The sequence below is a fragment of the Megalobrama amblycephala genome, linkage group LG3 (genome assembly GCF_018812025.1).
Source record: "Megalobrama amblycephala isolate DHTTF-2021 linkage group LG3, ASM1881202v1, whole genome shotgun sequence".
Lineage (NCBI taxonomy): Eukaryota > Metazoa > Chordata > Actinopteri > Cypriniformes > Xenocyprididae > Megalobrama > Megalobrama amblycephala.
Window position 1 is genome coordinate 53,191,838 of NC_063046.1, and position 27,875 is coordinate 53,219,712.

Genomic DNA, 27,875 nt, shown 5'->3' on the forward strand with positions numbered 1-27,875 from the left:
CATTTATTTTTCTCATGTAATGTTCCATCACTTTTCTGGAAAGATTTGAGTTCCTAATGTTTTTCTAAAGTTAATATGAACTATAATTTACACATTAAGGATGTTGTTTGCTATTTTGAAAACCAAAACAAATCTTTAGAATGTACTGTTAATGTTCTTATACTTATGGCAAAATTCTATTTTCACAAACAAAGGTTTCTTAAAGGTACAATATGTAATAATTTTGGCCGCTAGATGTCGCTAGAGTTCTATTCAAAACAAAGGCGTAGTTTGATGACGCCAAGTTTTAGAGCGGAATCTTGGGACATGTGGTCTCCATCTCAACGGACAGTGCAAAAGAATAGGGATTTGAGTCGGGAAGAAATCATGTTCATGGATGTGATTATTAACGTTACTGTAGTATGAAGCAGAGCAGGAGCGAGTGTTGTGAGAGCTGAACGAGGCCGCTGGAGCGATTGCGCCACACACGCCTCACGAGCAGCAGAACTTTTATTATGACACAGTCACCTGCGCTGTTTCCGCTTTTCCGGTCATGACTCGTGAGTATGAGGTAACACAGCTCTGTTTATCATATTAGATACATTGAGTGTGTTGAAAATGATGTTATAATGTCACTCTGTGTGTTCGCTCGGTGGCTGCTGTGAGACGCTTGTTTGAGACACACTGCAGTAAGCTAGATCGATTTTAGAATAGCATATTAAATGCTGGATGGCTTGTGTTGATAAATGGCATGCAATTAATTTTAAAACGTAGCCTATTGTATGATGGAGAAAATGCTGTATTACTGTTACTAAAAATAAAGCTGCATCTGATTATGCTATGTTAGCTACTTCACAAAGTAGTGTTTTTCTCTGAGGCATGGTAAAACATGGTACTCGCAAAAAATCAAGAAAATTAGATTTAACCCTAAAAATGGCAAGACCATAAAGAGACATCAGAAAATTTATTTATTGCTATTTTCCATCTTATTGGGACACAAATAATACAACTTGATAATTTTTTTTTCAAAATATGACTTTTAATTTTGATTTTAATGTTTGTATCCCACAGGATACGTTGCCAGTTTAGGGGTATAAATTGGCTGAAAACAGAATTCTTGTTTGGCAATGACTTTTACAACATTTTAAACAATTTTAAAACATTTTATTCTCTAATAACTTATAATAAACATTCTTTGTAACATATTGTTATGAACAATAAGTGAAAAACAATATTTATGAATAAGTGATAAACAATATTTCTGAATAGATTTATATTGAAAACTCATTTAAGTTAATGCAAAGGCAAAGAGAAATCAGAAAAATGAATTTATTGCTATTTCCATCTGATTAGGACATAAATAACACGTTTTCATGATTTCTTTAAAAAAAAAAAAAATCATTTAGGGGCCAATGATTTTTAAGATCATAACATTTTAAAAGTCAGTTACATAAAAACGTAGATTGGTTTAATTTGATATGACTAACTGCTAGTTGTTCGTACTGGTTCTTAAGATACATAATGGCTATGTTTATGTAAATGTTTTATTTGTAATTTCATGCATCCCATTTTAGTTTTTGCATCATTTATTCAGCTCATAAAAACATAAAAATGTATACAGTTTCAATATAGTTAACTACATTAGACAATACTAATATTTATTCACATGTCTTGGCTGGAAACGTTATCCATGTTTTAATAAAATGCTATTTTAAGTAGCCTACACTTTATTTATAACATATCTGCTATTAAGATAAACACACTTTTAGCCTCGTGAATTAGTGAATTGCAACTAGTTTTATTCACAACACTAAATAATAAAGTTACGCCCTCTACTGGACATGTTTGTGAAGTAAATTATTAAAGCCAATTGCAGTTCTATATGTAGAAAATGCCGATATAATGGGCCGAGAATAAAATTACGATGATAAATTTATATTATAATGATCCATGAATTTGCTATAGGCTATTTTAGGCCTAATGTCTGATTTTAATGACAGTGTAGGCCAATAACACCTCCATAATTATTAATGCAAAGATCTTTATATATAAATATTATATTTTTCTGATATAATCTGAAGCTACACCAATATTAGAAATGAGAAATTTGACTATATTTGAAAAGAAAAAAAAACCTTTCATACTACACAGCATCTTCAATTAGTCTACAAAATCATTCTGAAAACTGATACTACAAAAACATATCTTTAGAGTTTCATATAAAGATGGTAAATCACAATTTTAATTGCATTCTACATAACCAAGCAAATATCTCTCATCAAAGCACACTGCACAGATCTTCAGTTGCAAACACAACAGACACGTTGGTAAAGGTCAGTGAGAAGTTATATTAAATATAGATATATTTACCGTGATGTATTGTATTATCAGTGGATTATATAGTGGATTTGTACAATCATTATCAAAAATTGCAGCAATGTAATGGCCTGTCCTCATGAGTTTTAAAAGTTGAATTTTTAATATCAAATCCAAGCACTCAGCACATGGTGGCAGCATTGTACAGTATTGAGTAGGCCCTATATATGTTATGTGAAAAAGATAAAGCTTATGGTGAGTTGTATTTGTATATATTTTGACTGCACACACACCGCTTGCACTCTTAAATGGTGTACTTTGATACATATGGTTCTAAATGATTGCCATGTTAATCTGAAACACTATTTCTATAAAATGGCATTGCTGTATAATACAAAAAAAACATTATTGCCATAGTAGGATATATGTACAACTGACAAAAAAAAAAAAGAAAGCAACTACTTTTTTAATTTTAGTTAGTGTGTAATGTTGCTGTTTGAGCATAAACAACATCTGCAAAGTTACGACGCTCAAAGATCAATGCAAAGGGAGATATTTTCTTTTACAGAAATTGCTTTTTAAGGACTACAACAAACAGCTGGTAGGGACTACAACAAGCTTCTTCCTGGGTTGGTGACATCACTAACCCCAAAATTTACATAAACCCTGCGCCCGTGAACATGCAACAAAGGGTGTGAGGCCATGTTGGGCTGCTTTAGAGAAGAAGAGTTGTTGTAGTAGAGTGTTGTTGTCATGCCGTCATTTTACGCTGAACTGCTTCACAAACGAGGGTCAATTCAACACTGGATTTGCACAAAAGATTAACATGACGGCACATGCTAGTCGATGATTTGAATCAACTCCACAGCAATTACATAAATGTATCCACTAACCATTCAGAAACAGCCAGTTTCATTCTAAAAGTTGTAACTTCTTCCTGAGTCTCTCCACCAGTGTCGACTCCGGTTTGAACAATGTAAAGCTGAACACAATCGTCATTTTAGCTCCGTGAGATTCTCCAGCTTTGTTGTTGTTGAGCAAACGAAGCGCGAGCTGTTAAAGCTCCGCCCTCTTTTTGAAAGTGGGCCAGAAGCAGCAGCTCATTTGCATTTAAAGGGACATACACAAAAACTAAGTGTTTTTGCTCACACCCAAATAGGGGCAAATTTAACAAGCTATAATAAATGATCTGTGGGGTATTTTGAGCTGAAACTTCACAGACACATTCTGGGGACACCAAGACTTATATTAGATCTTGTGAAAAGGGGCGTAATAGGTCCACTTTAAAATCTAAATTTTAGAGACTCTTGTGAAAACGAAGTACACTTTTGTATACTCTGAAAAAGAGTATTTATTACAAAAAATAATATGCACATATACACATTTTCCATATTTATTTTTACAGGTGTTTACCTTTATTTTGAAATTCTTTGCATTGTGTTTTAGGGTTAACAGAAATGTCTGTAAAATAATGTCCGGGTAATAAGCTGCCAGTACTTTTTCTGTTATTTTCAGTGTATGTCATGTATTTAAATAGGCCATATTTATAATTACACATTTGTAATGATGAAGTTGTAATTTAGTATTTGAAAATTCAGTCATCATTTACTCACCCTCAATTAATTTCTGCTGAACACAAAAGTGTATATTTTTTGAGTATATTTTTCCGTACTATGGAAGTCATTGGGGACCAGCAACTGTTTGGTTACCGACATTATTCAAAATATCTTCCTTTATGTTCAACAGAAGAAAGAAATGCATGCAGGTTTAGAACAAATTGAGGGTAAGTAAATGATGACAGAATTTTCATTTTTGGGTGAACTATCCCTTTAAGTTGCCTTTTATATCATTAATATTATCTTATCTGCAAGTAGGCATAAGTGTATTAACCTACAGCTTAAAACATACTTTTAAGATTTGAAGTACACTACAACTACAACTGCACATTCAATACAGTTAAGCACACTTCTTTTTCACAAAAAGCACACAAATCCTTGTTTTCTCTGTATTTTGCACATTTGCTTTAAGAAATTAATATTTGTTTTTAGTAATATCTTTAGAGACACATTTAGAATTTAAATAAGTTTGTCATAAATTATTGCCAGGAAGGTATTTAAGAAAGCAAATGTGTGAACGTGCTTTTCTCTTAAACTGAGTGTTAATTGTTAATCTGAATAAACAGTACATATTATAAAAAGGCAAGATTTGTAATGTTTAACTATATTGAGAGAAAGAATTTGATTTTTTTATATACTGTAACAACATACCAATATAGATTACGTGGCTTAGCAACATCAGCATGAGTGAGATGTCAGTGTTGTGCTTTCTAAATTCCAATAGTTTATTTCCTCACAGTCTTATGAGAAGAAATGAATGCAAATCAGAGGTCAAGCTGCAATAAACGACTGATCAAAGGTTATCAAGAGGCACAGACAGAAAAAACTCATGCTGCTCCCCCAAATATTGCACGACATAGACTCAGTCTTTCGAATAAATACATTTTCATTAATAAAGCAAATAAAAAACGTACCCATTGCTAGTAATATATGTATATGGGGTCAAAGACATTTAGATGTCTGCATCAATAAAAATTTACAAAAGTGATTTTATATACATAGAAAGCGCATTAAATGTGCCTCTAATTTTAAGGTTTCAAATAAGTTTTGGGTGAATAAAATGTCAAAATGTGGGTGAAATAATGTTCTATTGTCATTCAGTGTAACACTTATATTTATGTAAAAATTGAAATAACATACATATTCTGACCTGTTGTAAAATATATGAAAGAATAAGTGAGCATACTAAATTTTATTGCATTTTAAATGAGTAAAAAAAAAAAAAAAAGAATAAAAAAAGTTTCAAAATGTAAAATGACAAGTAATTAGCATTTGGTGTAAAAGTAATTAGTCTTTAATATGGCATAAATAGATTTTTTTTTTTTTTTTTTTTTCCTGACAAGATTGTTACACTTAATGATATTTTAGTGGGTGCCTTCTGTAAATCATGGTAAAAATGTATATTTAATTTTTGCTCAGAAAAAAAACAAACTCTGATGTACTGAAAAACAACAATTCAAAGCTGTATTACACTTACCCTTTTTGACCCTTTATATATATATATATATATATATATATATATATATATATATTCAAAAGAGAGATCAATTTCATAGCACAAGACTCTGTTTCATGATAATTTTAAAACTTTAAATGTATGTAAATCCATTAAAACCCATTATGAAATCCATTAAACACCGAATAAACATCTTCATCGAAAGACTGGGTGATTTATGACTATTGTGTCGTGTAATATTTGGGGGAGCAGCACGCGTTTTAATGAGAAAATTTCACTCAAGTGTGTCGTACAATGTAATGTAACTATATATCAGCCTGTGAGCATGAGGCACAAGTTAACATGAGCCCAGCCCTTCCCATAATTAAACAAAGAAGATATTTGAATGATTTGTGCATCAACCTCATGCATGAGAAACCTAGCTTATCATCGTCACAAGAAAGACGCCTTTTAAGTTGACAGCTTCTTCATGACGCATTCCTCATCCCGTAACAAGTATGACTATTGGCGTTTTTGTCAAGCAAATCAGAGGTCAAGCTACAATAAACGGCTGATCAAAGGTTATCAAGAGGCACAGACAGAGAAAAGCAGCAGCAGATCACATCACCCCTCCCAACAGCAGATTCACGGCAAACCTGCTGCTGCCCCCTCATATTATTCGCCAACGGTCCTCTGTCTGTCTGAAGCTTGGGAAAAGAAGAGCGCGAGCCTCGCCATATTCATTCGCTTTTCCATATCAGCCCGTGCGCCTGTCCATTATGGATATGCTGGGGAAGAAAGAGCGGAGAGGCAGAGATGTGAAGGGCTTGCTGAAGAGGAACTGGATTCTAATCGCAACCATCACCTCGGTGATACTGGGTGAGATGAGCGCGTTCATGTTGCTTGAGCGTGGTCACATTTCTCTGCATCTCGCTTCATTGTGCTCTATCACACCTCATTCCTTTAATTATGTACGTACATCTCTATTGCTTTATTATTGTCCGCTTACTGTGGTAATACATGATGAGTCTACACCGCCGTTGTGATATCAGTAGCTGATTTGACAATAAGAGCAATTAAAGTGTTTATTTGTTGCATTTAGATGCACGTATCTGCAGGTGTGTGTTGATGGGTGAATGTGATGAATGACGGCATTGATCAGTCTGTGTGTCTATGTGTGTGCAGATATTTTACTACTGCCACAGAGAAACGTGACCAGACTTCCAGTATGACACAGTAAAATCTCTCTGTGCTTCACGCCACACAAGCACTGACCAGTATTATGAATTAGGGGAGGTCGGGGCTAGTTGTCACACTTTACTCCAGTTACTTTGCTGTTTTTTAGTCCATTTTTATACATTCACCTAATAGCTAATTGGCTCGCTGAACACACAGGCCTACATTGATCATTTTTGACAACATCCCAGCTGACAGGGAACGTTTTTAGAACTAACGTTCTGACAAGGTTGAACAAACGTTCTTCAAGTAATGTTAACCGAACGTTCTTTCAAAGTTATGTGGTCTTTAATAATGTATTAGCACAAAACATTACTTATACATCGTTCATCATTCATCTGTTTTTTTATGTTATACTTGTTACATTTGAATGTTGTCTGAACATTCTGGAACGTTCCTAGAATGTTTGTGAAATCATAAAATGGAATGTTCGCGTAACCAAGAAAAACATTTAAAAACGACGTTTTAAACATTCAAAAATAACGTTTTATAACTCAATAGGAACATTAGCATAACATTCTAAGAACATATTGTTTTTGTTAGCTGGGATGCCTCTTTTTAAAAGCCATATTTTACTATATTTGTATTCAAAATGCTGAAAAACATGCTTAAACCAGCCTAAGATGGTTTGCTGGTCTCCCAGTTTAGGTTTAGAGAGGTTTTTTCAGCTTGAAGAGGCTGGGAAATCAGCTTGAATCAGGCAAGACCTGAACACTAGCTTAATCTATGACTTTTCATGAACATTGTAACTATTATGAAAGACAAAACAACTAAACTCGCAGTGAAAACTAACAAACAGTGATACAAAATGTGTGTAATTAATAAATTACAACATAAAAAAAACTTTGCTGAGAGCACAGTTCAACCTTTCTGTTAAAATATATCCTCATCACTTACTGTAGTAGTTGAACCTTGTCTTAAAGGGTTCGTTCACCCAAAAATGAAAATTCTGTCATTAATTACTCACCCTCATGTCGTTCTACAACCGTAAGACCTTTGTTCATCTTCTGAACACAAATTAAGATATTTTTGATCAAATCTGATTTGGCCTGAATTGACAGCAAGATAATTAACTCTTTCAATGCCCAGAAAGACATATTTAAAACAGTTCATGTGACTACAGTGGTTCAACTTTAATGTTGTGAAGCAACGAGAATACTTTTTTTGTGTGCCAAAAAATCAAAATACGACTTTATTCAACAATATCTAGTGATGGGTGATTTCAAAACACTGCTTCATGAAGCTTCGAAGCCTTAGGAATCTTTTGTTTCGAATCAGTGGTTCAGAGCGTGTATCAAACTGCCAAAGTCACGTGAACCATTAAATTTCGAAACCCTTATGACATACTGAAGCCTCGTTTACTGAAATCATGTGACTTTCACGCTCCGAACCACTGATTCGAAACAAAAGATTCGTAAAGCTTCGAAGCTTCATGAAGCAGTGTTTTGAAATCGCCCATCACTAGATATTGTTGAATAATGTTGTTTTTTTGTCGCTTCATAACATTAAGGGTGAACCACTGTAGTCACATGAACTGTTTTAAATACGTCTTTCTGGGCACTGAAAGTGTAAATTGTCTTGCTCGCAACAGAGGCCTCACTGAGCCATCGGATTTGATCAAAAATATCTTAATTTGTGTTTTGAAAATGAAAGAAGGTCTTACGGGTGAAGAACGACATGAGGGTGAGTAATTAATGACAGAATTTTCATTTTTGGGTGAACTAACCCTTTAATGTACATCAATGTGGTTTATTCATGTTCCTTTGTTTGCTTATCAGCTATTACATTAATAGCTTGATACATTTTTTATTTTTTTTTTAGTTTTGATGACAGTGTTCAAAAAATCATTCTAATTTAATTCAGTTTTGACTAGACATTTGAAAATGTATGACCTTAGCGTTACTGAGACAGCTTCCTCCGAATGCCAACTCTTTCCTAGGCTACATTGTGCAGAAGTCTACAAAAAATAATGTTTGGACACTTTACGACAACCATTCATAATAGCAACTGTGTACAATTCTTGAAAATAAAATGATGGTATTTTCAATTTTAAGAAATCAGATATGAGTAGTGATTTGCTATCCACACAACTGGCTAGTCATCAAAACATTAATGGTTTAATGCTTTGCAAAATGCTCAGAACTTATAGGCTGTCCAATAAAATCTCACTATTGCTCTATTAGGCATTTCTGGGCTGATCGGTGAGGCTATTAAGCAGAGGTCATAGATTATTCACTATATGTACTGACAAGACAATGAAAAAAGTCTTGATTCCAGTGATGGTACTACTTTTATAATATATTTTTATGTGTAAATTATATTTTATGTTATATATGTTTAATATTAAATTATGCTAACAATATTTATTCTAGTTTTATATTATATGTTTGTGTACTGGGTTAAACACAGATGCCACGCAAGTCACCTACAATAAAACAAAAGGCAGGTCAAGCAAATCACTTTATTTACTCAGTCATAAGCACCATAATCAGTATAATGCTAAAATGTAATAAAGATAAGTTACAGTACAACAGAGATTATTGTAATTCATGGTGGCTTTTGTGGTTACCTGGGTTTGGTGTAGCCTTGTTAAACATTCAAGACTTCTTCATGATATGAATTTGGAAGTTATCTGATATGGCATTGCATTTTAGCTAGACAAATAGTTGTGAAGCTAATCATATCAGGCCATACTTTTATGGCATGTTAATATATAGGTGACCCTGGACCACAAAACCAGTCATAAGGGTCATATTTTTTGAAAGTGAGATTTATAGATCATCTGAAAGCTGCATAAATGAGCTTTCCATTGATGTATGGTTTGTTAGGATAGGACAATATTTGGCCAAGATACTATTTGAATATCTGGAATCTGAGGGTGCCAAAAAAATCAAAATATTGAGAAAATTGCCTTTAAAGTTGACCAAATGAAGTCCTTAGCAATTCATATCCACTCACAAAAATAAATATTTGACATATTTATGGTAGGACATTTACAAAATATCTCCATGGAACATGATCTTTACTTAGTATCCTAATGATTGGCATAAAAGAAAAATTAATAATTCTGAACCATACAATGTATTGTTGGCTATTGCTACAAATATATCCGTGCGACTTATGACTGGTTTTGTGGTCCAGGGTCACATATATATAATTGTCTTTGAACATTTACAATGGTGAAGTGCAATTTAGTACATGTAAAATATATCGACTTTAAATGTAATATTGAATAAAACACTACAGTTAAAATGATAATCAAGTAGTTTACACTTGCTTCAGTATGTTAGTCAGCAACACATCAAAATAAGTGTACTTCTTTGAAGTATGACAAAGGATTGATTTGACATTATTGCAAAATGCTCTTTTTAAAAGTGTACAGACATATAGCCATGAAAATGTACTGTCTTTAATACACTTAAGTAGCCTTTTATTTAATACTGAAAGTAGTTTAAACAAAAGAGTGAATTTTGCTAATATTACAGAAAGAGATTGGAAACAGACACATACATATAAATAAATTTTCTGTAGCTGCAGTGCAGTCCATACAGACCTCATTACATTTATTAGAAAGCTTTTTAGTTTATTTGGCATACGCCATATCTGACTATATCCAAATGCATCATTATACAAGGATGGAAACATATTTAGACAAATGTATCATTTTGAGTTTTCAATCATCTTATCTTTATCAGTTTAACAGCTACAGCTAATTCAGCACATCTTGTGTTATACGTCTGATGACAACAAATGCAGGGAAATTATTTGTGCCCTGAATATCACAAAGCATTGTTAGCATACTCTCAAAATGTCAGCTCTTTGTCAGTGAGCCTGGAGATTTGGATTCTCTCTCACTTGCTTTGAAATCATTCTAAAGATCAGGGATGACACTTTGTTTTTGTGATCATTTTGATACAGTACACTCAGACTAGTTATTATGGAAGCTTGTTTCTACCACAGAATTAAATATAAAAGTCAGAACTGTAGGGAAAAAAACAGAATTGAGGGGGAAAAAAAGCCAGAATGGCCAGATAAAAACTCACAATTGAGGAGACAAGTTGCTCAAGTTTAGGAATAGGAATGTTGTCCCATTCTTGTCTAATACAGGCTTCTAGTTGCTCAACTGTCTTAGGTCTTCTTTGTCACATCTTCTTCTTTATGATGTGCTGAAATGGTTGGAAGATCTGGACTGCAGGCTGGCCATTTCAGTACCTGGATCCTTCTTCTACGCAGCCATGATGTTGTATTGATGCAGTATGTGGTCATAATGTTGTCATGTTGGAAAATGCAAGGTCTTCCCTGAAAGAGACGACATCTGGATGGGAGCATATGTTGTTCTAGAACTTAGATATACCTTTCAGCATTGATGGTGCCTTTCCAGATGTGTAAGCTGCCCATGCCACACGCACTCATGCAACCCCATACCATCAGAGATGCAGGCTTCTGAACTGAGCGCTGATAACAACTTGGGTTGTCCTTGTCCTCTTTAGTCCGGATGACATGGCGTCCCCGTTTTCCAAAAAGAACTTCAAATTTTGATTTGTCTGACCACAGAACAGTTTTCCACTTTGCCACAGTCCATTTTAAATGAGCCTTGGCCCAGAGAAAACGCCTGCGCTTCTGGATCATGTTTAGATATGGCTTCTTTTTTGACCTATAGAGTTTTAGCAACGGCGAATGGCACGGTGGATTGTGTTCACCGACAATGTTTTCTGGAAGTATTCCTGAGCCCATGTTGTGATTTCCATTACAGTAGCATTCCTGTATGTGATGCAGTGCCGTCTAAGGGCCCGAAGATCACAGGCATCCAGTATGGTTTTCCGGCCTTGACCTTTACGCACAGAGATTGTTCCAGATTCTCTGAATCTTTGGATGATATTATGCACTGTAGATGATGATAACTTCAAACTCTTTGCAATTTTTCTCTGAGAAACTCCTTTCTGATATTACTCCACTATTTTTCGCCGCAGCATTGGGGGAATTGGTGATCCTCTGCCCATCTTGACTTCTGAGAGACACTGCCACTCTGAGAGGCTCTTTTTATACCCAATCATGTTGCCAATTGACCTAATAAGTTGCAAATTGGTCCTCCAGCTGTTCCTTATATGTACATTTAACTTTTCCAGCCTCTTATTGCTACCTGTCCCAACTTTTTTGGAATGTGTAGCTCTCATGAAATCCAAAGTGAGCCAATATTTGGCATGACATTTCAAAATGTCCCACTTTCAACATTTGATATGTTATCTATATTCTATTGTGAATAAAATATAAGTTTATGAGATTTGTAAATTATTGCATTCCTTTTTTATTCACAATTTTACAGTGTCCCAACTTTTTTGGAATCGGGTTTGCATTTTTCACTGCATGTGGCGTGACAGCGCCATGGCTTTTCGGACAAAGCAACAGTAACTAAGGGTCTTTGCGAAAGGGTCAATTCTGAAGAAAAAAAAAAAAAAGATCCAAATTGCGAAATGTTAATTCACAACTGCAAGGGAAAAATGTCAGAACTGGGAGATTAAAAAGTGGCAGTTACCATTATTTTTTATTATTCTGTGGTGGAAACAAGCTTCCATATGTAATTCACCACAAATCAGATTTAGTATGAATTTATACACTCTTAGAAAAAAGAAAAGTTTCAATGGGGTTCAGTACAGAATCTTTTTTCTAGTTATAAAGTATGTTTACAAGCTGCTTAATTCATAAAAATGAATTAAAACAAAATTAATTAATTAAAACTAAATCCATAAAATGATGGGAATGATCTCATGATGGGGACTCCTAACCTGACAGAACCCTTTAATGTTCTATATAGAACCTTTTCTTCCAAGAGTATCTTTGTGAGGTTGAGATATTCCTGGAATATTTAGCTCTGCACATTCAGTCTGGCTTGATGCTGGCTTTATGTAGATTAAGCACAACTAAGAGCTTCACATTTACAGTCAGTTTGACGTGCTCTCTCTATCACTCTATCCGTTGCAGGGATCGGGCTTGGAGTGCTGGTGCGGGACTATACCTCTCTGTCCCAGCTGGAGAAGCAGTACTTTGGCTTCCCTGGAGAAATCCTGATGAGAATGCTAAAGCTGGTCATCCTGCCCCTCATTGTCTCCAGCATGATAACAGGTATCTCTCTCTCTCTGTCTCACTCCCTCTTCAGCCCATCACAGTATCTCCATTTAAGACTGGCAGTGAAAATTCAGAGGTGGTAACTGTTGCCCTCATGTTACCAATATTTTCTTTTAAATATTTTATTATTTTTATGCATTTTATTTTTTATTTTTTACCATAGAGCTGTCACCCACCATGTTCATGGGTGTGGAATGATAAGGAAAATAGCTGTACAATGAAAATCAGGTTTCCTGCAAATCACACAAGGATCATATAAACATTTGAACCCATAACATTTTATTATAACTTACTGTATGCTGCTGCATTTTCATTTGAAGATAGTCATCAAATATAAAAGCCAAATATGTGGAATGTTAGTTGTGCTTCTTTGTGACTCCCAAACATTTTTGTGAGCCAAACACGTTTGATCTAAAATATTTACTTGCCGTACCACCTGAAGTTATTATTTCAGTAATTTAACAATACATTCATATGTTAATGGTTCTTTGACATTGGTAATGGCCACATAATATGCACATTTAACTTCTTTTAATTTTAAAATGATGAACTCATTTTGATTTTACATTTTTATGATTTATTTAGTTATTAGCTTTTCATCAAATTCCCTCTGGAACCACTAGGAATTCGCGAACCCCAGTTTGGGAAACTGTATTTCAAAATATTTTATTCCTGAAATATTTACTGTATACAGTGCCCTGCAAAAGTTTGGAAACACACTGATAAATGGACAATATCAGTTTGGGTTTTGGACAATATCCTTATCATTTCTTGCTGTAAAAGCATTATAGTTACATACAGTTATCACTGAAGATGTTTTCTTTTTGATTACATAATAATGGCAATATATACATGCGTCACAGTCAGATGTGCTCATTACCCTTTGCATGGCACCTAACTTGTTCAGCAGCAGTTTATTTCTGCTACAAAAGAAACATATCGCCATCTACAGGGCATTGAAGGTACTATATCTTGTGTGTTTTGCTCCTACTCACCCAAACTTGTTAATAAGGCAACTTTACACAAATGTGAGTGCATTAGCAGGTAGTTGCTGAATCGCAGTTGTTTCATATATGAGATGAGGACATGACTGCAGCCGGCGATGAGGCCGAAACCAGCACATCCACTGAAAGTATACATTGACTATTTCATTTTACTTAACAGTATTTTATCCATTTTATCCAAGAGGCATTTTCAAGGATTTTGGTTTACTTATGCCCTTTTTGAGCATGTGAGCTTAACTGAGAGTGTCTGTAGACGTTTAAGAGGCTGTGCCGTCAACCTTGATTTATTGCAATACTGAGGTTTTATTTTGATTTTAGAAAATAAACGTGATCGCTCCCCTCACAAATCAACAAATTTCCTGTTTTTCACTGGCATGTCTCTTAGATGTTGAGGACTACTGCATATTTGAGCCTACATTCAGTGCGAGTAAAATACTTAAGCACTGTTAAAATCAGATACTCTCAGACTTTTACTTTTAAGTGGTATTGGAATAGGTGACATGTAACTTGTAATGGAGTCATTTTCACTGTAAGTATCTTTACTTTTACTTAGAGGGATATTTGACTAAAACATTTCACCATCCATAGACAGCTCTGCAACTGACACTTTGACGCTTCCAAAAGTTCATAAAGAGATCGTAAAACTAATCCATATGAATTAAGCTGTTTAGTCAAAATTTTCGAAAGAAACACGATCGCTTTATATGATGAAAAGACTGAATTTAGACTTTTATTCACATATAAACATTCATTAACTCACACACCAGTTGTGGTAAACGGAAGCTCAAGGTTGCTTATGTTTGCTTGATGTTTGAGAACCAATGAGGTTCATTCTCGTGTGTTACGTAGGTTCAGTTGAGCATCTGTTTAGGTTCACTGATCAATGTTTAAGGGTGAGTAAATGACAGAATTTTCATTTTAGGGTGAACTAACCCTTTAAGTATGGTTATCAGGTACTCTTTACACCTCTGGATTTATGGTGCTGATTATGTTGAAAACTCCATAGGGCATTTCTAAATTTTTGTAACCCAGTTGCAATGTAACTTGCATTGTTGGTAGTGTTAAATGGGTCAGGTGTGTCATTAAATAGTGTTAACCTATGGCCTTGATTCCTGAAGGAGTGGCAGCACTGGACTCGGAGGTGTCAGGCAGGATTGGTCTTCGTGCAGTGGTTTATTACCTCTCCACTACCATCATTGCTGTCATTCTTGGTGAGTCACATAAACATCAAATCAATAAACTTTAAAGACATATATTGTGGTTGTTTAACAAAGATGTTGTGCTCAAAAGGAATCGTTCTTGTGACAACTATCAAACCTGGGGTCTCTCAGAGTGCTGACAATATCGAGAGAGCAGGAAGCACGCCAAATGTGACCACTGTTGACACCTTGCTGGACCTTGTTAGGTAAAAATCGCACCACTTGGTCTGCCTATGTTGTAAGAAAGAAGATATACAGTGCCCACAAAATATTTCTGACACTTAAGTAATACTTAAAAATGTATAAATAAATAACAAATTCAAGCAATGACATGTAGACATTTTAAGTATGGCTTATGTTTCCAAATATTATATTATATTATATTAATTATATTATATTATATTATATTATATCAGGCCCGGCTCCAGATATGAGATGAAAGGTGGGCCAAATGATATTCCAGGTGGGCCGGTCGGATTGGTGGGGGGCTTTAATGCTTTAATCTCACATGTCTATTGATATAGATAAGGCAATTGTTAGGGTTGTTTGTTATTGTTATTGTTATAAACTATTATACTATATAACTAAATAATATTTGCAACATTTATTATTTAAATTTTTTTGCACGAGCTGTTTATACTGTACGAAATTAGAACTTTTGTCCAATACCTCCTCTAGGGGGGTCCGGGGGCATGCACCCCCGTAAGAAAATTTTGTACATTTTAAGGTTAAATGCATCAATCTGGTGCACTTTGGAAGCTCAAAATTAAGAGCTTCAACTCATGTACAGTGTGCAAATTGACCAAAGAAACAACATTGACTTGTACCTGGACATTAAAGAGGGTTCAAACATATTTTTAGTTGTGATATAAAGTCTACATCGTTTTAGGTGTTTTAGGATGCCAAACAATTATAACAATAAAATAATAATACATACATGACAGTAATATCCATATAGGCTATTGTAACAAATGCAATATAATATATATATATATATATATATATATATATATATATATATATATATATATATTGGTTAGGCTACTTTACACAACATATAGGAAAATTAAAATACTAGTTTGTAGCCAATTTCTAATCCTTGAGCTTTTAATTTCAGCTGATCGTGTGAGCAAAGTGCGCACTTCTCTTTAAAACACGCAGCACAAACAGACTAAATAGTATATACTTAATCACTGTATATATTTTGGTGCTTTATTAAGGCACAAAGCCATTACGGTTTCGATTTTAGTTCACTGGCAAAATACAATGTAGAGACCATTTATGTTTTAAATTTTCGGTTCATTATGAAACTGTGGCGGCGCACAGGGTCATTAATGGGAAACACTGAATGAATGAATGCTAAAGTTGTCGTATCAGTTGTTATCATAACAAAAACGCTTCAACCGGACCGAACGAGAGTCTCGAGGCCTGCCGCTGCGCTGAGTGAGTGACAGGAGGCTGCGATGTGCGTGAACTCGCTGTCATATGGATACTGTAGAGAAGCGGTATTGAACGGTTTAACATATTTTAGAGACATGTTTAGAAAAAATATATATTTTAGCAGCACTACTAAGGGGGAGGTTGCCACTTGGTCTGGAGCTGAATTGAATATCACACTAATTTTGTGATTGGCTGTTATGTGGTGTGGGGCCAGGGTGGGCCAAGCCTCTGATTGGGTGGGCCAGGCCCACCCTGGCCCCCCCGTGGAGCCGGGCCTGTATTATATTATAAAAATCTGTATTAAGCACTTAAGTGATTTGTTTTTCTCATTTCTTCAAAGGAATATGTTTCCTGAAAATCTTGTGCAAGCCTGTTTTCAGCAGGTAAAATATAATATTTTTTAATATATTGCTTAAAACAATCCAAATATAATACTTTGTTGAAATAAACTTCATCTGTGTTTTAGTACAAGACACAGCGCAAAGAGATTGAACCATCGAAAACCAACATAAGCACAACTAATACAACTACATTTCCACCCTTCACCACCATTATTTCAACAGTTGCACAGGTGAGACAAAGATGTTAAAGAATGTATGGTAAAGAGAGAAGAATGAAGAAATGTATATTTATTTATTTTTGCTTTCTTTATGCTGTAGAATTTGACCAAAGACTACAAGATTGTTGGCTCATATTCAGATGGGATTAATGTTCTTGGTCTCATCGTATTCTGTGTGACTTTTGGCCTCGTCATCGGCAAGATGGGAGAAAGGGGACGCATCCTGCTCGAGTTTTTCGATGCTCTGAATGAGGCCACCATGCGAATTGTTCAGATTATTATGTGGTGAGTTCTGACACTTTAAAAGCATGTCTGTAGTGGCAAGAGTCTCTATTATTATTGCTCATACTCAGTTGACTTGGGTCAGACACATCACAAGACACGTCACCAACCAGAACACCCTAGAAACCACATAGCAACTCCCAAGCAATCACCCAGAACACCCTAGAAACCACATAGCAACTCCTTAGTAACCACCCATTATCACCCTAGAATCCACATAGCAACTCCCAAGCAACCACCCAGAACACCCTAGAAACCACATAGCAACTCCCAAGCAACTACCCAGAACACCCTAGAAACCACATAGCAACTCCCAAGCAACCACCCAGAACACCCTAGAAACCACATAGCAACTCCCAAGCAACTACCCAGAACACCCTAGAAACCACATAGCAACTCCCTAGCAACCACCCAGAACACCCTAGGAACCACATAGCAACTCCCAAGCAACCACCCAGAACACCCTAGAAACCACATAGCAAGTCCCAAACAACCACCCAGAACACCCTAGAAACCACATAGCAATCACCCAGAACACCCTAGAAACCATATAGCAACTCCCAAGCAACCATCCAGAACACCCTAGAAACCACACAGCAACTCCCAAGCAACCACCCAGAACACCCTAGAAACCACATAGCAAGTCCCAAACAACCACCCAGAACACCCTAGAAACCACATAGCAATCACCCAGAACACCCTAGAAACCATATAGCAACTCCCAAGCAACCATCCAGAACACCCTAGAAACCACTTAACAACTCCCAAGCAACCACCCAAAACACCCTAGAAACCACATAGCAATCACCCAGAACACCACAGAAACCACAAAGCAACTCCTTAGTAATCACCTAGAACACCCTAGAAAACACAAAACAACTGCCCAGAACACCATAGAAACCACAAGGCAACTCCCAATCAACCACTCAGAACACCCTAGAAACCACATAGCAACTTCCTAGAAACCACCCAGAATACCCTAAAACCTCATATAAACTCCACAGAACAGCCTAGAATTCCAAGCAACTCCCTAGCAACCACCAAGAACACCCTAGAAACCACATAGCAAGTCCCAAGCAACCACCCAGAACACCCTAGAAACCACATAGCAACTTCCTAGAAACCACCCAGAATACCCTAAAACCTCATAACTCTCCAGAACAGCCTAGAATTCCAAGCAACTCCCTAGCAACCACCAAGAACACCCTAGAAACCGCATAGCAAATCCCAAGCAACCACCCAGAACACCCTAGAAACCACATAGCAATCACCCCGAACACCCTAGAAACCACATAGCAAGTCCCAAGCAACCACCCAGAACACCCTAGAAACCACATAGAAACTCCCTAGTAACCACCTAGCAACTCTCAAGCAACCACCCAGAACACCCTAGAAACCACACAGCAATTCCCTAGAAACCACCTAGAATACCACTTCACCTCCCCAGAACACCATGGAAACCACATAGAAACTCTCTAGTAACCACCTAGCACACCCTAGAAACCACATAGTAAGTCCCAAGCAACCACCCAGAACACCCTAGAAACCACACAGCAATTCCCTAGAAACCACCTAGAATACCACTTCACCTCCCCAAAACACCATGGAAACCACATAGAAACTCTCTAGTAACCACCTAGCACACCCTAGAAACCAAATAGCAACTCCTTAGCAACCACCCATATTAACCTAGAAACCACATATCCACATACCATAGAAACCACATAGCAACTCCCTAGAATCCACCAAGAATACCCTAGAAACTACATAGCAACCACCTAAAATACCCTGAAAACCACATAGCAACCACCTAGTACTCCCTAGATACCACATAGCCACTCCCTAACAACCACCCAGAATACCCATGTGCTGTCGAGAGAACTGTCGCCTCACAGCAGGTTCGAGCCAAGGCTGAGTCAGGAGTCCTTTCTGTGTGGCGTTTGCATGTTGTCAGCGTGGATTTCCCCCACACAGTCCAAAGACAGGAAGGGCATCCAGTGTGTGTGTGTGGATAATTCCCATGAAGCGGACCCTGCAAATGAGTGGGACTTATGCTAGGAAATTATAATATATTCACTTGAAAAATATTGTAGGAAGATATATCAATCTATAAATAAAAAGATTAGTTTGTGTTATATTGTTTATGAATGTAATGATACATGAATTTTCTTCTGCAGTTACATGCCCATTGGCATCTTGTTCCTGATTGCTGCTAAGATCATTGAGGTGGATGACTGGGAAATCTTCAGGAAGATGGGCCTGTACATGGTGACGGTGCTCAGCGGGTGAAGAAGCTTCTTTAATGTTCCCTTGCTGATTTACGGCTGCTGTTAGACTGGCCGTTTACTGTTCCCATACAGCTTCATATCAGCTCTGTTCACTCGCAGATAAGAGCCAAGGACATTCAAAACTGCTCAAGCTGCAGATGTGCTAATAATACATTTCATAAACTCCAAATTTCCACTTATTTGAGTGATATAGGCAACTGAACATCAGTCAGGAGATTCTATAGCTGCAGTTAAACAAATGCCATCTGCACTCGTGTGGAATGGACCGAACGGATAGGTTTAGGTTGCACATTGCTGAGTCAAAAATTGTAGGATATTAATCCAAGTGACCTTGGTAAAAATATACTGGATGCTTTTAAATTACACCAAACAGCTTTTTAATGGTATCTTTCTCAAAAGATCTAAAAGATGTATTATTTTATTCTAATGTTCATTGCTTAGGATTATGTACAATGGATTGTGATGTTTAATGTTTTCAAATTTGTTTTCCTTCCACAGACTAGCCATCCATTCCATCATATTTCTCCCCCTGATATACTTTGCGTTTGTGAGGAAGAATCCATTCACCTTCACTCTGGGAATGGCACAGGCCTTGGTAACAGCTCTCATGATTTCCTCAAGGTGAGACAACGAATATTCTAGCATCTGTATTTTCTCGGGCATGTTGACTAAAGGCTGGAATACACTACATGACTTTCAAAATCTGAACAGAAATCCCTTCCCTGTTCTGTCCCTACGCCTTCCTTATTCTACTTACGTAACGAACCCAGTTTCGTTTTTTTCCATAAGTAGAATAGGGAAGGCGTAGAACATACAACGTAAGCGGAACTAAAGAGTTACTAAAGAGTTAAGGTTAGTGTTAGGTTTAGGGTTAGTTATTTGTAATTATGCATAATTTACTGTTATAAAACAGTTAGTTCCTGTCCTTGATTCTGATTGGTCAATAACTGTTTTATTCACAATAAAACACGGCTATGACCACTTCACCCAACGGTTCTGTGTATCACTACACAACACCCTTAGCGACCACTCTTAGCAACGCAAACTGTATGATCTCATTTGATATTGTTCATTGACGTTTACTTTATTATGTAGAAGAGTATTGTGAAAAAGAGATCGAGTGAGCGAGTTTAATACCTGCATTCAGATTTAGCATTTTCCTTCAGGTCAGTCCTATGTTCATAATAAAAAATCTGTTTAAATGTCCTATGTATTATCTTGTCCTTTTAACAGTTAAGGGGTTTTCCCGTGACTGACAGCGCTAGTCAAAGCATTTTTGCGTCTTGTTCTGTGTTTACAAAAATTCAGTCTTTTCAATATAAAAGTGTTCGCTACTGACTGACACACTCATAAAGACTGTACTTGGGGATAATATAATATTACTTGAAATACCTCATTCATTCATTCAATATAATATTAACGAAATAAAAGACCACTTAAGTGTAGTGCGAGTGCTTTTTCATGACTGCTTCATAACACATGTACACTTTTAAGTACATATTAAAAGTTTTACTTGAATTGTTCTAAATTACAACATCATTACAAATGTGTAATTACAAAATACATGACATTGTAACCATATTTCAAAGACAAAATTATGAAATTAATGTATAAAGATGTAATCAAATCAAAACTTAAGTGGGTCAAAAAGCAGTCTAAAGTTCAGCTAACTGCATCTAATATAAATTTGAACTATAATACATTTTCATTTCATTGCAATTAACATGCAGTTAAGTGTCAAAAAAAAATTACATTCAGTTGGCACTTGTATATTCTTTTAAAGTATATTATTTCCATAATAAGTACTAAACTCTTAACATGTGAATGTCACATAAACATTTACGGCATGATAAGATGCTGATCCTATTTATACCAAAAGGTATAAATTCCTTCAATGCTATGAATAATTCTTATATAAAAAGCATATTTATTGCCATTTTTTATTAATAAGAAATGAAAAATATTTATTCAGTTTTTTAATGGCCACTGCACAAGCAAAAGGCATAAATTCCTTCTATGCTAGGAATAATTCTTTTTAAAAAATCTGAGAAGCAGCCTTTAATGTTGTGTTTTGATCATCATTTTTGAGCTGTTTATAGTAAGTCCTGCTTCTGAAGATCTGCCTCTCCAGTTTTAGACTTTTTATGTTTTTTAAACCCACAATAATCACTGAAAACTGCTATTCTGCCAAGTATTAATCTTTTTATAATAACAAGAGTCTTTACTACATCAGCTCAGCCACTCTGCCGGTCACGTTCCGATGTGCAGAAGAGAACAACCGGATTGACAAGAGGATCACTCGCTTTGTCCTTCCAGTTGGTGCGACTATCAATATGGATGGCACAGCACTGTATGAAGCTGTTGCTTCTATATTCATAGCTCAGCTGAACAACTACGATCTGGATGCTGGCCAGATTGTTACCATTAGGTAGGTGGGATATAAGCCAGTTGGTCTGATATAATAGAGTTAAGTGGCTTTGGGAAGGACAAAAGCCCAAATAATACTTTTGTGACATGTTCATTTCATAGTATCACAGCAACGGTCGCCAGCATTGGTGCAGCAGGAGTTCCGAATGCTGGACTGGTAACCATGGTGATAGTCCTTACAGCAGTTGGCCTTCCAGCCAGTGATGTCACCCTTATCATTGCTGTCGATTGGCTCCTGTAAGTATGTCTGGTTTACTTAATGCGAGTGGTGCAGGGATGACGTATATTTGTAGGCCGACCCGGAAGTTAGTATCACACTGGTTCCCTGAATTCTGGATTATTGCAGAAAATAAGGTCTTCATAAATGAAAGTGGCTTCTAAGAATTTTGAAGCCTAAATGCAAATCGGCAAGAAGTAAATAGCTAAAAGTAGGCTATAAATGAACTACATTATGGTCACATGACTTCAATGACAACTCCATCAGTCTTTATTTGAAAAACATTTTCCCTGAAAGTTTGAGTTAGACTAGCATGACGACGTTTAATGTCCCAAACAATCTCTGTTGTTCCATTTAGACACTTGTTAGCAACCGCCATTTTGAAGACAACAAAGCTTTTATAAAATAACAAGGGCGTATTACTGATGTATTTTGTCATATAATCTTAAAACGTGAAAATATCTTTAGACATTTAACCAAAAACCCACTTGATGTATATTATTCTCTCGTAATTGTAAAATACGGTCGTATTTTGTACATGCAATTTATTTGGTTTTATTGTAAATTAAAATAATTTTTTGCATCTATATTACATCCGCCATATTTTCTCACTGACACGCCCCAAACTCAGGCGCTGCATCCGAAATCAAATACTTCCCTACCATATAGATCTTATGTAGCCCTGCCCATTTTCAGCACTGCGCTTGTTCTGGTTTGTATTTCCACAGCATGAAGGTAAGATCTTATGGATTTATGAATGAGCCGCTCATTTTAAAATCATCCCAGTCTACTGACATTTGTTATGACATCTGCTTCAAAAATTACAATGCACTTTCATTAACTCTACAGTAAGTAAATCCACTTCACCAGCTAATTACAGCGATGCCAAAGAAATATACAGTTACCGCAAAAACTGAAGTTCAAAGACAAATTCTAAAGATGGCTGAGCGCTTGTTTCTCTGGCGCATAAGGTCTGTAGTTTGCGAAAAACAGTACGCCAACAGAGTAGTATGTCTCAATGCATAGTATTTGAAAAACAGTAGGCGAAAAGTCACCGGATGACCTACTTCCGGCGAGATTCTGAAGTGTGCATTCGATGGACACTTTACTATCCCATGAGGCCACGGGAGAAGATTTGTGAATGGCAGTGAAGTGACGCAACTGACGCTGGTAGGTCACGTGACAGTAGCAACATGGCGGATGTAGTACGTCCAAATTTCATTCATACTACACACGTTCATACTATATAGTGCGTACTTTTTTAATGGTAAGTTCATTAAAAAGTTCAAAGTAAGTTCAAATTCAAATGCAGGACCTACTCAGTACACAATTTCAGACTTAAACATGAGGGTTTAAAGAGTTAGTTCAGAGTTTCCTCTTTGTAATTATGCCATTGTGGTGCCTTTCATGAACATTCAACTGGTAAATATGATGTTTCTGACATGACTTGTATTGTTCACGCCATGTCGTAATGAGATGACAGCACGTGACCTTCTACTTGGAGCTGTTCACAACATTCTGACTCAGATTTGTGCGTTTTTATGGCAACACTAAAGGTCTTTGTACACTAAGTCCAAAATTTTTGTATGCTTTTTTTCGGATTAATCATCCTAAAAATTCGTCAACCACAGAAACCTTGAACTCTGAGTCTGAAGCATATTAATTAATCCGTTGCGAAAATATTCACAAAACAATACAAAATGGAGTCTTCAAGCAGTGAGGATGATTTTGTTGTCCTCTCTTCTTAAAAAGAGAAAAAGAAAGAGGAAATATTGGGTCCATCCAATCCTGAGATTGCGTAGAGACCTCCTTATCAAGGAGCTGCGGGATTATCCCGAACGATTCAAAGTTTACTTCAGGATGTCAGTGGCTCAGTTTAATGCTTTGCTAGCGATACTGGAGCCATATATTAAAAAGGAGACCACCAATATATATATGTATTCCGCACTTTGTTTGTCATACAGTGCTTTGTGTTGTGAGACAAATTGGATCAGCTTGTCAGACGTCATTCTGGATTTTAGCCTTCCTTTTGTACAGTGGCTCTGAATTGTCAAAATACCTCTTAAAATGCTTGCTACGGATTTGAAAAATGCAACTGAAAATTGAAACTGATCCGAATTTTTTTATGATGGACGAAAGTTTCGGAGTCAGTGTGCAAATGTGATTGACACAATGTGAGGTCGTATTTATTTTTTAAAGGGGTCATGAACTGAGAAATCAAATTTTAATTGAGCTTTTGACATATAAGAGGTCATCATACTTTAAGAATATCCTGTAAGTTTTAGAGCTGAAAATGTCCTTGTTAGTCCAATAAAAGCTTCAATTGACACCAGACCCAGCAAACGACAGGATTTACGAGGATCTATGACGTCAAAGGGCAGCAAGCACCGCCTCTGCAGAAGAAGATCAACGCCTACTTCATCACTGCTTGTTTAGCCCCGCCCACCGATTCACGCATAAGTAACACATGTGGTGCTAAACCAGATCGAGCTACCAAGCAATAAACATAGTGTTGAGGATTACAAAATATTGTGCAGTGCCTGGACTCGACAGTAACGCAACAACATTTGAGTAACAGTGTTAATTTTAATGCCTGATCTGATATTAATGATTCATGTACAGTCAGATATTCTTTGTCAGTAAATCAAACCCGTGACTAAACATCAACTTGCATTGTTTCTCTTAGTAGGATGAAAATAATCTGTTATTTAACGGTGATTAAATTATATAAAGAAAGCGATCAAAGACCCTTTGCAATCGTTGGAGCAGCTCACACTGAAGCTGTCAATCAAACAGCACGAGTTTATCAGTGACTGACATGCAAAACTCCCGTTTTATTCAACTAATCTTTTAGTTATATCGCGTTTGCACTGTTAGTAAAGATGAAAACATTCGTTAGTGTGCAGAAATTGAGTTTCAATGACGAGATCACTGCTTTCATGCGCTCAACAACGTGTCTGTGATCGGTTACACAGTGTTCATCACTGCAACCTAAATCTAAATATAATGCCATAGATCTAAATGTAATGCAACACTTTTCATGATTAGTTAACCTCGAGAGCTGTAATAGTAAAAACGCGCTAAAAGAGAGAGTAATAAGTTATTTAATATGCAAAGATGTCAGCCAATCACAGTAGTGGGCGTTTACACTGAAGTCTCACAGCAGACACGCCCCTTAAAACAGAGCGTTCAAACCAGAGGGCTAAAATCAGGGTAGGAAAAATGCCTTTTATTTATAAATTATGACAATTTTGGATGTAAAAAGCATACTAACATTATAAGTGCACCCCAGGAAACATTATAAAACAATAAACCAACGCAGTTCATGACCCCTTTAACATGCAAAAATTCTGGACGAGAATTTCGGACTCAGTGTGCAAAGAACATAATGCCAAATTGAATCTGCAGCAGTCAGGTGGTACAGCGATCACATGGTACAAGTCGGAGCTCTCAGAAAATTCCCAGTATACAAGTTGTAACTACTACAAGGACTACAGTTCTAAAAGGACATGAACACTTTTTACAAGTCATAATTATGGTAATTACGATATGGCATTTCCCACTGCACCGACCAATGCAGACAATCAAACCAGATTACAACACGTCACTTCTCAGACGTTCCACAACCAGACAAGCACCGATTCTACATGTTCAATTGGCAAAAACAAGCTCCGACAGACGCTGCTCCGACAAAACCCTGACAAAGTGTCTGCTGCCGTCTGTCAGTTCAGTATGAATTGGCCGGCCTTATGGTTTCTGAAGGTTATTCATGCGACACTGAATCCTGGAGTAACGGTTGCTAAAAATTTTTTAAAAATTGTTTACATTGATAAATAAAAATTGACTTTGATTTTTCCAATCAAACCAGCGATCGCTTCCGCACCATGATCAACGTGTTGGGAGATGCCTACGGTGCTGGAATAGTCCAGAAGCTGTCAAAGCGAGAACTCGAGAGGATGGACCTGATTTCAGACGTGGATGCGGCCAACCCCTTCGCCCTAGAGACCACGCTGGACGACGACGAGTGCGAGAAGAAATCCTACGTGAACGGTGGATTCACCATTGACAAAAGCGATGCTATTTCCTTCACCGAGACCTCGCAGTTCTAGAGGTAAGCGTCGGTCGCTGCTGAAAATGTGACATCACTGAACGGTGGGTTCAGAGGGGTAGGAGCCATTCATAAAACCAGTGCCATGACCAGGACGGAAAGTCATTACCGAGGACATGATTGAGCGCAGACATTAGCAATACCTGCCCTTGCGGTTCTCCTTCCTTCATTTTCCCAACCATGCTCTTGAACTTACGTGTGCGCTAGACAGAGAGAAAAAATGGCCGTAAGGAAACTATGTGCTTCCACAGCTCATTAACATGTTGCCATGATTTATGCAAAGCTGTTTTTCCTTTTATTAACTGCAGTCGTTTCCTTTGGTTTTGTACTAACGAATAGCTTTTTAGCAGTAGGTGATTTTTGTATTTGTGTGTATGAGCAGGAGCTCTGTGCAATATTGCACATCAATTTGAAAGAAACTCAGCAGATTAGTGTACATGTACGCATTTCAACAAAGAGCATGTTGCTAACTAGCCAATGTTATTATACACAAAAAGATGCTGAATTTTTTCTTCGCAAATTATGTTCATAAGTTTTAGACTCTGTAAAGTGTGAAAACTTGCCAGTTTTGTATTTGCACTTGCTATTGAGAGCCAAATGTTTATGAGCTTTCCGTGTCTTTCATTTCAGACTTGTGCCAAATTGTTCATATGAAGGGAACATTTTTATACAAACTTCTAAAATTAAATGAAATATTGCATGACAAGGATTTGATATGAAGTACAGGAATGGCCTTGAGAATGAAAATCAGATCCTTTGTACACAATTATTTTATCATGACACTGAAGGTGGCAAGCCTTAATAGTTTCTTCAGCAAGCCACTAATTTTATTGTTTTACTTTTTTGTTGTTGTTGAATCAGAGCTGTTTTGAAGTATATTTTTTAAAGACTACACCGATGATGTTGTCAGTGCCAAATTTCTGCCAATAGAACCAGTTTTAAGTTTCTTTTACAGTATTTAATTTCTTCATATTTTGTGTTACATCAGAAATGAGAGAAAACGATCAATGTGAAGCATTAGTGGTCTGTGTTTGAGGTTCTGGAACTGAATTAACACCATAAAGCACACCATTGTACAACTGTATTTATACAGTACAGTAGTCAAATTAGTTATACTGTATGATTCAACAAGTACTGTATGTGTATCCACAAAATAATAAAGACAAATGTCAACACCTAAAAAAATGCCTAAATTGACTTTTTTTCATGTAACATGATATGTTGTTTAACAAGTTTCGGCTTGTACTGATTAATTGTAGAGTGTAATGTTCTTAATATTCTTTGATTTTATATATATATATATATATATATATATATATATATATATATATATATATATATATATATATATATATATATATACACACACACACACACACACACACACATATATACACACTCACCGGCCACGTTATTAAAGGGTTAGTTCACCCAAAAATGAAAATAATGTTATTCATTACTCACCCTCATGTCGTTCTACACCCGTAAGACCTTCGTTAATCTTTGGAACACAAATGAAGATATTTTTGATTAAATCCGATGGCTCAGTGAGGCCTGTATAGACAGCATTGACATTTCCTCTCTCAAGATCCATAAAGGTACTAAAAACATATTTAAAACAGTTCATGTGAGTTCAGTAGTTCTAC

The 27,875-nt window shown here is 36.3% G+C and overlaps 2 protein-coding genes across 3 annotated transcripts in view; one reads left to right on the forward strand and one right to left on the reverse strand.

The window, feature by feature from the left end:
- Positions 1–533: 533 nt before the first annotated feature.
- Positions 534–27,414, forward strand: slc1a1 (solute carrier family 1 member 1). 2 transcript variants are annotated; one of them, XM_048186050.1, is made up of 12 exons: positions 534–550; positions 12,562–12,702; positions 14,828–14,920; positions 15,000–15,114; positions 16,689–16,731; positions 16,815–16,919; positions 17,008–17,192; positions 19,367–19,474; positions 19,976–20,098; positions 21,711–21,905; positions 22,007–22,141; positions 25,990–27,414. In XM_048186050.1, exons 2-12 carry the CDS (start codon positions 12,648–12,650, stop codon positions 26,228–26,230), a joined length of 1,398 nt encoding a protein of 465 aa, XP_048042007.1. In that variant the 5' UTR covers positions 534–550; positions 12,562–12,647; the 3' UTR covers positions 26,231–27,414. The 2 variants fall into 2 exon arrangements, with proteins under 2 accessions (XP_048042007.1, XP_048042006.1); XM_048186049.1 differs by lacking the exon at positions 534–550 and adding an exon at positions 5,724–6,225.
- spata6l (spermatogenesis associated 6-like) overlaps positions 15,004–27,875 on the reverse strand; it is a 28,704-nt gene continuing 15,832 nt past the window's right edge. The window contains exon 13 of the mRNA XM_048186052.1: positions 15,004–15,139. The gene's annotated coding sequence lies outside the window, so the exon portion shown is untranslated. The remainder of the gene's footprint in view (positions 15,140–27,875) is intronic.